Source organism: Aythya ferina, assembly GCF_964211825.1.
Source record: "Aythya ferina genome assembly, chromosome: 6".
Classification (NCBI taxonomy): domain Eukaryota; kingdom Metazoa; phylum Chordata; class Aves; order Anseriformes; family Anatidae; genus Aythya; species Aythya ferina.
This window is the reverse complement of record NC_140303.1, coordinates 21,759,996-21,772,054: the sequence shown is the minus strand read 5'-3', so window position 1 is coordinate 21,772,054 and position 12,059 is coordinate 21,759,996. Positions and strand designations below refer to the sequence as shown.

Sequence of the window (12,059 nt, the reverse complement as noted above, 5' to 3'; positions counted from 1 at the left end):
CTGCGTGTCCAGCGGCCCGAGGCGCTCTGCCTTCCCGCAAAGAGCGCCCACAGGCGGTTTCCTGAGGCCGGGCAGTAACATCGGGGAGCGGGGCTGGCAAACGGTCCTCGAACCCCCTCACGGCCCGTTCCCGCCCGGCCCCTCACAGCCCGGGCAGGCGGCCGAGCAGGCCCCGCCCCCGCCATCACCCATCCCGAGCGCTGCGGGAGCGCGAAGCACCGCCCCTGCTGCCGCGGCGCCGCGCCGGAGGGAGATCGACAGCCGGCAGCAGCCATGAGCGCGGTGCTGGACGTGCTGTGGGAGGACCGGGATGTCCGCTTCGACATCTCCCCGCAGTGAGTGGCGCCGCCCTGCCGCGGGGCGCGGCCCGGCAGGGGCTGAGGGCGGCCGCCGATAACGGCTCCGTGCCCGCCGGCAGCGCCGCCCGCTGTGATGGCGGCCGGGGGTCTCGTCACGTGACGCAACGCAGGCGGGAAGAGGCGGTTGCTAAGGGGGGGTGCTGAGGCGCGGCCCGGATGGGCGGCGTAAAAATATTTTAAAAGGGTGGATGGAGGGAGTTGGGCATGGGGATCGGTCCCTGTCCCGCTTCCACTTGGCCATGGGAAGTAAAAGTAGCTGTCATGGGCGTTTCGGGGTGCTGAGGGGAGGTCTCGCCCTGGAAACGCCTTTGGTTTCTGTCTGCCTGCAGGCTGCGGAGTTTGGGCTGCCACACGGTGCTATTAAAATGCAGCCCAATTACACGCTAAGTCTGATACATAATTCAGTAGTTAGGCCAATTAAATCGAACAAAATACAAATAAATGGTTCAAAATTCAGCAGAGCATTTCCCTTACCAGTGTACACCTGACGTTTCCATTGGGGCACTTGCTCTCTCTGAGTCCAGCTGCGTTCCCTCTGACCTAAAAGTACAGAAACAGGCAACAAGCTCTATCTGTCAAAATTTACATGAGCGAATGCAACTTTGCACTCTTGTCTCCCACTTTCACACACATTGTCCCTCTTTTGGGGTGCAGTTAGGTTGTCATACTTCCTATATAATTATCTATCTATTATGATGGTTTTAAAAATGAAGGTATTAATGAAGGTATTAGTATTTTTCATAAGCTGTGTGTGGTGATAACAATTTCAGGTATATAATGTTGATTTGTGTGTATGAACGTATGGGAATTTTCAGTAGTGTGATGCACTAAGCAAAAAAAAAGGGAAGGGAAGAAATATAGATAGTCCTTTTTTGGAGGATAAATCTGTTTCTCGCTAGTTGTTGTTTTTTGTTGTTGTTGTTGTTGTTTGTTTTGTTTTTTCTTTTTTAGACAAATGAAAATGAGACCTGGAGAGGTCCTTATAGACTGTTTAGAGTCTATTGAAGATACCAAAGGAAACAATGGAGACAGAGGTAACCATTTACCTAGGGAAACTGTAACGTTCCTACTACTTAACCAGTGTCTGTTTGCAGGAAATATATCTTTCCTTTTCACAGATCGTTCTCTTCTGGGAGTATTTTCAAATAGTTTATCTAGTTCATAGTTAGAGGAAGCTGATAATCTTGATTCAAAATGTGTTTAGAATTGAAAGCCTTGTAAGAATAACGTATTTATAAAAATAATTATGATCTTTTGATGTAGTCCTGTTTAATCCTTACATAGACCAATCACTGCATAAAATTTTGCATTTAAGATTGCAGGTTGTTTCATTTCTATAACATTAAAGGATTTCTCTTTTCAGGTGTATGTCATTCTCCAGTTATTTTGATAGTTTTTCCTAACCTGGTTTAAACTGAATCAGTAAGGAGTAACACCTGCATGTGCACACTCATTCACTCTCCTTACTGATTCAGAAGGTGTGTGAAGCTGCCAGCATACATGATACAGAATCTAAGAAATATGCATATGACGTAAAGAGGTTATTCATGAATTCGATTGGGATAGTTAACAGTCTTTCCTATCTCTTCTCAGAACAGTTCTGCACAATCATGTGCCTCTGCATTTTTACCATGGGCAGGTAGATGCGAATGCAGTTTATGTCTTTGGTTCTTTTTTGAGGAATGATGGTATATATTAGAGATTTTTTCATTTGTTCCTTCTTGCTGGTTTTTCTCTCCTGATGTTCGGAAAAAAAGGAGGGGGAGGCTAGCGATTGTTCTGCAGGGGTGTCCTGTGATTTTCTTCTTTCTATCAAGAGGAAGGAGTATTCTGGTTTTGCAAAACTAGAGATACATATGTACCACAGAATGGAATGTTTTAGTTAATGGCAGTTATTCAGATGAAAACTATTTATACTTTTTATTTCCAGGCAGACTGCTTGTGACAAATTTGCGGATTATTTGGCGCTCATTGTCATTGCCCAGAGTCAATCTCTGTAAGTGTCATCTCCTGTTAAATGACTGCAAATATATTTTGATTCCTTTGTGGTGGTATGCTTTACTTTCCCAATACTACAGTTTATAGTACAGAATAGTAAAGTCTTGTTCTGTTTCTATAAAGTCTGAAATAAATTGTTATGAATTAATCTATTTGTAATGTAGGAACTTTTACAATAATTCAAAGTAAAATATTAATATTCAATGTTAATTTCTTAGAAAATAAGTTGAAGAGTATTTCAGATGTATTATTTTTCTAGAAAGAAGCATCAATTTCAGTTTCTTCATACTTTGCTATACTTGTACTTCTTGTTGCCACCTGTGTATTCACATACAGTTTTTATTCTCCAGAATTACCTGCCTTTCCAAATTCCCTACTGAAAGCTCTAAATTAGCTTCTGATTTTAACTATGTGAATAGTCAGCTAGTTTACTCACACTTAACTTAATTTGCTGAAGTAGGGTTGGGAGGCACTTACTCAGTACCCAATTTATTTCCAGTGCTTAGGTCCCAATAGCCAGTCAGTAATGAAAATCTATTCCACTCATAAGCTGTGTAAACTTAGGTTCTCTAACTGCTTGCTCTTCTGCATTTGCTTTCTCATATGGCTGCACACACACAAACTATGCTACTTTTATATGTATTTACAAAATAAATAAAATTGTCTGCTAAAAAAATCAGTATTATACTTTCTAGTTCTGTGTATTATTTTTTCTTGTTCTCAGAGCTGTTCTTTGTGTTTTTTTTTCCCCTTTTAGCTGTTGGTTACAACTGCATTATAAACATAACTACAAGAACTGCCAACTCAGTAAGTTACTTATAAAAATAAAAAGCTGCAATTCGTTATTTATACTTAGTGCACTGTATAAATAATACTCTGAAAGTTTACTTGCAAGAACCGTAACAGAGTAGTAATGATAGTTCAGTTTTAAAGAATGGAGAGTTTTACTTTTTTATAGGAGCATTATTTTATTCAGTTTCCTAAGGCAGTAAAACACATGTAGTCACACTGGTGATTTTTCTCTGTTCTTGAGAGGTCATGTGCTTATTGGCTTGGTCTACATTTAACGAAGTGGTCTACATTTAACGAAGACTTGTAGAGAGAATAATTTTGTGCAAGAAAGCTCTCAAATACATAGCCTGAGGTACAGGCAACACTGAAGCCGTTTGTTTGGTTAGCAGCAAAGAAGTAGCAGGGAGATGACCCATCCAGCCACATGGTAGCTGCTAGTTGGCCAAGTGGCCTGTGTATGGCCTGGCTGCTCAGCCAGTACATTGCAGGAAAAGGGATGTGACATAGAGCCAGGGTATTTGGGGAGCATGAACAGAAGGATGATGCCTCTGGATGGTAAGAGGCAAATTCAAAAATACTGTCGTGATACTGCATATGTATAGCAGGCAGACTTCATTAGTTCTGCTGCTGATGGAACTGCTAGTTCCTGGAGAAAAAAAAAAGAGTGAAATCCCTGTTTAGTTGAAGACAACAGTAGATCAGTAGTAGAATCAGGATTACACCTTTGGATAGGCAAGCTGCTATATTGTCAAAATGTTAAATTTCAAATTTTTCTTGCAGAAATTACGGGGACAAACAGAAGCTCTGTATATATTGACTAAATGTAACAATACACGCTTTGAGTTCATATTTACCAATGTTGTTCCTGGAAGTCCCAGGCTCTTCACTTCAGTTATTGCTGTGCACAGGTATCCTACTTAAAATAGTGTTTGTTCATTCATGAAATTCAGTGGATCAGATATCTGGAATTACTGTGGTAGGTGGACTGCCCAGATTTAACATTCACAAAACCTTTTTGAAAGAAGAGAACACAATCTCTAGAAAGAGGGGAAAGAACACTTACAAATTCTAGTAGATAACTGTACATAATGAAAATTAATGTGTATAAATACCAGTCATTAATCAAAGCATTCATCTTGTGTGTATGAACTGTCTAAATAAATAAAAATACCAAAGAGCTGATAATCTAAGTGTACATTTTCTATTTATGCTTTCTGCCTATAATAATTTTCCCTAATTGTGGACCATGTAATGGAAATGAGTTAAATAGTGGTCAAAACTCCCACTGAAATAAAAAGCAGTGGATGTTTCCCACCTGAAAGTTAAGTCATCTGAATGAATGTGGGTATAATACATTACCATTGGTTTCTATTTAAGAGCTATGGAATACTGATGTACATATAATAAGATATTTGTGACCTAATTGATAGTGAAAAATAAATTATTCTTGATGTCTATACTACGTGTAACATAGGAGCTAGATTTATGTTTCCCAGTGGAGGCTGGGAGATGACAGTCTTAAGGAACAGAAAGAAATAGCATATGCACATGTTTTAAGAGATTAAAATGTATCAAAAAAAGTTTAAAAGTAATTTCGGTAAGAACTGAAATATAAAGGTTTTAATTGATGAAAATTTAATAGTACTCTCATTTTTGTACAACATGATAATAAGAAAAGTTGAAAATATATAGCATTTCATGTTGGTGCTAAAACAAGCACTGAAAGATGATAGAAGACACTGAAATCGTAACCTGGTGATTTTTTTCTTTTTCAGAGCTTATGAAACTTCTAAAATGTATCGTGATCTGAAGCTGAGAAGTGCATTGATTCAGAACAAGCAACTGAGATTATTACCACAAGAACAAATATATGATAAAATCAATGGAGTTTGGAATTTATCAAGTGACCAGGTATAGTGAAAAATGAGACTATGTTGACTACAGTAAAGTGTTTTGGCAATTAAAAAACAAAAAAAACCACTAGCAATTACAGTTTTGTAACCTCAGAGGTATTACCCTTAGTTCAGTTCATTAGCTGTTGCATGCAGCTGATTTCATCTATTTGCTATTCAGTACAATAAAGTTCTCGGCAACCTCAGGTCTACATGACTCAGCTAACATGCATGGAACTAGATACACAGGTCATGTAAGTAAGAGATACTTATGAGTCTAAAGCTCTGTATTATCCTGAAAGACAGTCATGCCATTTCCAAAATGCTCTGCTACATGTTTGTGTTTACTTGCAGCCTTGACTACTTAGTAAGACTATATTCTCCTTTGATTACTGGAAACTGAAAATACTTGAATGGGAATCTATGTCTTAAAATGTGGTAAAATAAATACTTTCAGGAGAAAATAGAAAACAGTTCCGTTATTACACAGGGAATTAGTTATGAGTATTTCCCAGAGCCATGAAACAAAATGGCAGCTGTTATTTTTATCTACATAGTTTTAGTCCAGAATGGAAACAAGATCCATCCTGACAAGCTAAAAAGTTCTTTCCTCTGTGTTCCCTTGGCACACATCTCTACAATTGCCTAAGTTTAACCCACATGCCATTATACTTACTCTATATGCCAATTCCAGATCTGTACAGTTAAGAACACTCTCAGACACTTCACGTACTCCCATTAGGTTTGCCATGCTGTGATTTGATCTTGCTTTGCTACAGCAATAGGAACTCCCAAGTGATTTTCACCACTTGGGTGCTGTATCCTTTAAAGACTGGATCTTGCTTCTTAGCGATCAGTAGTAGCATTTCCACTGGTTTTGGTGGGAAAGGATCAGACCTTTACAGAATTAAATGTGAAGTTGTATCCTGCTAATGGTAAACAGGTATCAGTAATCATCATGTTTGGGGAAAAAAGGCTCTATATTTCAAAGTAGTTCTAACATACTTTTCTTTAATAGGGAAACTTGGGAACATTTTTTATTACTAATGTGAGAATAGTTTGGCATGCAAATATGAATGACAGCTTTAATGTCAGCATACCCTATCTACAAATTGTAAGTACCTTGAAACAGCCATTTACAAAACAAAATGGGCTAAGTTCTAGTCTACAAGTAATGCTCCCGTTTTGCACTGAATTAGTATTTTATGTCCCAAAGTCAGGGAAGAATTTGGTCTTACCAGCATTAACTGCAGGGTGGATTTTCTCTGTCCAGGTTAATTGGAGGCTTTCATGAGCATGTCAAGATGTTGAAGAATGGCTTGTATTTCTAATTTCCAAACTATTTGCTGTTGGGCTTCCTGTCAACTGCATACTATGAGACTAATGATCTGTGAACCCAATGTCCAGAAATTAACTATTATCACTTATTATAAAAAACATTTTTCCTTGTGGTTTCAGTGGTTCAGATTTGTAATGGTAAATGGGAGGGAATGCTGCTAGCCAAGCTTCCAGGAACAGTAATGGTAATTAGTACTGTGCAAAATAATAATAATTGAAAATAAACAAAACAAACTTATATCAAGTAATTCCAAAACAGTTTTTAACAGTTTTTACCTCTTTACTGTTAGCGTTCAATAAAAATAAGAGACTCCAAGTTTGGCTTGGCACTTGTGATAGAGAGTTCTCAGCAGGTAAGAAGCTTTAATAGCCTTTTTCAGCTGGTTAAATTTTTATACGTACAGTTATTTAATGCTGAAATGTGATAGTGCTGCTCTTAAGCTACTTAGTGTTCCTTCTATGTGGCCTTCAGAACACAACTTTTAAAAAACATACTCTTTACACTGCTTAAAAATCTCAGTACGTTCAGGTCAATATGGCTGCTGTGAGTTAGGAATTCTCTAAGCAAAACAATGCCAGCATGACCAGTTTAAAATAATTTAACTGTTAAAGACAGTGTTTTCTGACAGATTATCTTTGGTAACTCATTACTTCTGTACTTAAGACCGCTATTTTTAATCTTTCTCACCTGTGTATTCTTTGCTCTAAGTGACAGTGATTTTGCTTCAATTTGACCTTTATTAGAAATGCTTTTAATAGTCATTTTTAAAAAAAGTTAACTTTACATACAAACTTCTTTAATAATGATATCAAGATCCAACAGACTAAACTTTCATTAAGTAGCTGGAAATTAATCATTAGCATCACTTTGTAACTTCTCCTTCCCTTGTTTGATCTTGTTTTTCTTTGTAATAAGTTTGTTTCCCATTTATCTAATGGACTGACAGTTAAAAGCTTATTTATCCCATGGAGAAACATTGTCATTGTTTTTATTCCACCCATGGTTTCAGTGGCCGACTGAAAATAAGATACCAAAATACAGATAATGTTTTCATCATCAACCTGAAATTTGTTAAACTACAAATCCCCATTGGGGGAAAAAGTTGTTTAAATAACAAGCAACGATAGTTTCTTAATGAAGTCTTCTTTCCTCTATTACACAGAGCGGAGGATATGTACTTGGTTTTAAGATAGACCCTGTGGAGAAACTACAGGAGGCAGTGAAAGAAATTAATTCACTTCACAGAGTTTATTCAGTTAACCCAATATTTGGAGTGGATTATGAAATGGAAGAAAAGGTAGTCGATTCATTTATTTTAAAACAGATGCAATATTGTGTTAACAAGCACTAATAAAAGTACTTTCAACATGTATTGTATATATGGATTTATTTACTTCAGTGTTTTAACTTGCAGCCCCAGCCTCTTGAAGACTTAACAGTGGAGCAAGTTCAAGATGATGTGGAAATAGAATCTGATGAGCAGACAGATGCTTTTGTGGTAAGCTTATCCACAGAAAAATTAAAAAAAAAAAAAAAAAAAAAAAAATCTTGTTTGGTTATTCAAATATAGGCAGTGTATAGCTCCATTCTTCTATGAAAGTTAAGCTACAAATGAACTTTCTATATTTAAACCTATATTGCCTACATGCCTTTTTTATAATCATGATTACTCATGAATTTATGTTGTGTTTTTTGGTTTTTTTTTTTAGCACAAACTATTACTCAAAATAAATTGTAGTCGATATTTAAAGTAGTAGTTGCAAGTTGTTTATCAACACATTGAGGTCAGGAATAGCTCAAGAACCAGCAGTACAGAATAATCAAATATATCATATTAAAAAGTCTTCCTTCTTTTGGAGCAGATTAATAGGAGGTGATGTCTATATGCTCAGTATTCATCTAAGATACAAACTTGAAAGATTTTTAGAAAGGCAACGATAATTTTGAGTCACTCTTGACGACCTTTGCACTCCTGCCAATACCAGTTTAGAAAACTGTATTAGTACCCATCTCCCTGTATTTCAGAAAAAAATATTTTTAAACGCATTATACTGTTCAGGAGCTTGATGATCTTCCTTCTGGGAATTTCTCAATTTACTTGCACACACATCTCAGTAAGACCTGACTGATCATAATTGATTGCACAGGTACATTTTAAGATGCTAGCCTTGACACATTGCCATTTGACAAGTCTTCATAATCCATCTTTTAAATTTGGTGAATTAGCAGTACTAGCACCAATTTTCTTTCTACCTTCTTTTCTTTTGTTGTCATTTATTAAGGCAGATAAGCATTGATGACATTACCTTTTCCTTACCCCTTCTCTCTTATTCTCTGTTTCTTGCCTTTTTTTTTCCTTTTTTCCTTTTTTTTTTTTTTTTCCTTCACTGTTTATTCTGTCTTCAGCATGGTTGAAGACCTTTTACTTAAAGGAGTTTTTTGTTTTACTTTTTGATAGCTTTTTTACCTGGATTAAAGCTCAGGCTCTTTCACGAGTATGATGATGTAGAGCCTGCTGATCCAGAGGCTTACAAAGCTGCTATATTTTCAGAGATTGCTCTTCCTAAGGAGTTTGAGTCTTGATTTCTCCACACAAAGAATGGGAAAGACTGTATCTTTTTCACAGACCTCTGTCCAAGAGTATAAAACTTTGGTTAACTGTGCAGTTAATCTGTGATCATTTCTTATATTGAGTATGATATTAGCTGAATTTTGGTATTACTTAACTGAATTTTGGTATTACTTACGCATTTCAAGTCACTTTTTTTGAAACTGATTAATAAATACTGCTGCACCTGAAGAAAAAAATATTAGGATTCTGTTAGCTTGTCTGCAGTTTATCATTTTACTCCCTACTAAGCACTTGTTAGTGTAGCAAATGCAATGTATAAACTTTACAGTTTTAAAGTCTTTATTATGATGAAAAGTTCAGAGATTGGTATTATTTAATGAAAACATGTTCACCAACTTTAGTAAAGCCCTTAGTAAATTAGTTCAACATAGGAATTACTTTGATCTTGTTTAAATATATATATATATACTGTTTAAATATATATAAATATACATAAATATATATAATATAAATATATATAATATATATAAATATATATATTTATATATTTAAACTGGTTTGTTGAAGAAAATTTGACAAATACAATTTTTATCCCAAGGAATAAGGAATTGCTTGCAAACTTGTATTTAAACTATGATGTTTTTCTCGAGGTTGAGTTGCTTTTTCTTTCTTTTGCAGGCTTACTTTGCTGATGAAAACAAGGTAAGAACACCTTTTTTATGATGTTGAATTCATGTTGTTAAAAATTGGATAATTAAGTTTAAAAGTATCTTCTCTTCTATTTTATCTCATGTCTTGTGCATCCCAAAAAGCAACATGATCGGGAGCCTGTTTTTTCAGAAGAACTAGGACTTGCAATAGAGAAGCTAAAGGATGGATTCACACTCCAGGGACTTTGGGAAGTAATGACCTGATTGAGATCGTTATGTATTTGTTTCCCAACCAATGAAACATTTAGCTCTTATTGATTCTATGAGATCTATAGGTTATTGAACAATACAAGAGTAGCAGATAAAGAACAGGCAAATACTATATAATGTGTACTCAGGATATGCCAGAATGATTATTCAAAAGCTGCATACACATAAAAGCTTTCTATTTATTGCATTGTTCCTGTAAGTAGTAGAAAGAGGACCAGCATCCGCCAGAGCAAGGGACAGGAGTGTGGCCCCAGCTTCTGGTGGGAGTCCCACCCCCTGCAGGCAGACACATGCTCTACAAGCCCCCTGCAGTCCCACTCCACTGAACCTGAAAGTCCTTCTCCTCTACATGAATGGTGGCTGCTGTTTGTTTCAGCTGCCATTCTAACCAGCATTATATGAAAATGTCTCCCATCGTGTGTTTTAATATAGCTTCGTGATTGGCTGACTGCCATTCTTGACACCTTGGTACCCCAGGTGTACTTAAAAACTTAAAGTATTCATGTATTTTCATACAGCAATGTACTCTCCTGTAATAATTATATCTAAATCAAATTTCCATAACTTGTTTCATGTTGTGCTACATAGAAATACAATTAAATGTGCAACATTTTGTATCTAGATGTATTGGTTGTGTCACTGTAGCAGTGTTATGTTACTGACTTCTTTTTTTTTTTTTTTTTTTTGACAAAAAGCAATACCATTCCAAATACTAGTTTTCATATCTCATCATTTATGAAGAGTTCATTATGTATCATTCCAGGTACTCAATTGTAATCCAGGTATCTTCATATATTTTTTTCCTGTTTGTTTTTTTTGTTTGTTTGTTTGTTTGTTTTATGGGATGACAAAGTACACACATAAATAGATCCTGTGTCTGAGTCATTAGACCTGTATGGTGTTATGTGTTAGAAATGAGTCATTTATTGTTTAAGGGAAGATGCAGCTGTTACGTTTTCTAGGGAGATAAGACCTCTGTACTATTTTCTGTAAGTGGAAAAAGTCAAATGAGCTGTCTATTCAGCTGTTGTTTTAGCAGCTGACTGTTATAGTAAACTAATTGTGGTGCAGATATGTTTGTAGAAAATCTTTAAAGGTATATATTTTAATGAAACACTACTTATGGTTGAAAAGCAATTAAGATTTCAATAAACTCAAGTAATGTTATACCTCTTTATAGGTCTTGCATTCCACGAGTTGTCTTTTTGTCCTGTTTCCATTATATTAAAAGCAAAAAAAAAATACTATCTGGGTAAAAAGCATTCCCTGTATGGACAAAATACAATCCTTTATCAAGGTATATTATACAACTTTCTACAACTTTACTATACAACTTTCTCTATTACCACCTTTAATAAAAATCGGAATGTTCTTAGTCTAAATTGTGAAACCATCATATGCATAATTTTTCTAAATTCACACTTGTTAAACTGCTTGGGTCTCTTAGATTATTTTTTTAGTTTTGTTAAATAACACATCCATTAAATACTTTTCATGTGTTGTATTACGTGTTTTTTTGTTGTCCTGCTTCTTCTAGGTACTGTTTTTAGCGTTAAACACCAGTTAACACCATTTCTAAAACAGCTGAATTTAAAAAGATTGATTGTGCTTACCGATTATCTGAACCGAAGAGTGACTGCTTATTGAGGGGGTAGAGATTTAAATGATTTTTGAAAACTACTTTACCTGAATAATACATATTTTAAACACTTTTTTGTTTGTTTCCAAATAAATACAATCAAAACTATGCTAAGAAGCAGCTCAAAGTAAAGGTTGGTTTTCAATATCTGAAAAAATGCTGATGCGAGATATGTAAAAATTGTTTTTTGAGCAGAGATAGTTGATGCAGAGTTCAAGGTTTTTTAATATCTCTGTGACTGATACCTCCTTAAAAGCTGTAGCAACGAGAGGTGTATTAAGCAACTTCCTGAAAAAGTGAACGGTAATTGCAGCTGACAATTTGATTCATAATCCTTGCATTTCAGAGTATTTGATAACATGTATATTTATGATCTTGCTCATAGCTGTCTCACGGAGGGTCAGATTCTGCTGTCTTTACTCATATCAAGTAATTTCTTACATTGCAAGTAATGTCATTGATTAAATGTGGAGAATGATGGCAAAACCTGACCAAAGTAACTAAAAGCAGCAGTTGCTTCTTTCAGTCTTTGACAGCTGTGAGAGCAA

At 36.0% G+C, this 12,059-nt stretch overlaps 2 protein-coding genes across 18 annotated transcripts in view; one reads left to right on the top strand and one right to left on the bottom strand.

The window, feature by feature from the left end:
* The first annotated feature begins 186 nt into the window (after positions 1 to 186).
* Positions 187 to 11,376, top strand: BBS5 (Bardet-Biedl syndrome 5). The gene is made up of 12 exons (XM_084523356.1): positions 187 to 335; positions 1,311 to 1,393; positions 2,290 to 2,355; positions 3,115 to 3,164; positions 3,930 to 4,057; positions 4,925 to 5,060; positions 6,060 to 6,155; positions 6,670 to 6,732; positions 7,543 to 7,677; positions 7,795 to 7,878; positions 9,631 to 9,654; positions 9,765 to 11,376. The coding sequence occupies exons 1-12, from the start codon at positions 274 to 276 to the stop codon at positions 9,864 to 9,866; spliced, it is 1,029 nt and encodes a 342-aa protein (XP_084379482.1). The 5' UTR covers positions 187 to 273; the 3' UTR covers positions 9,867 to 11,376.
* Positions 8,701 to 12,059, bottom strand: part of FASTKD1 (FAST kinase domains 1) — a 33,663-nt gene continuing 30,304 nt past the window's right edge. For 15 of the 17 annotated variants that reach the window (XM_084523337.1, XM_084523343.1, XM_084523353.1 and 12 more), the window contains one exon: positions 8,701 to 9,175. The gene's annotated coding sequence lies outside the window, so the exon portion shown is untranslated. The remainder of the gene's footprint in view (positions 9,176 to 12,059) is intronic. The other 2 variants (XM_084523347.1, XM_084523350.1) reach the window with 1 other exon arrangement.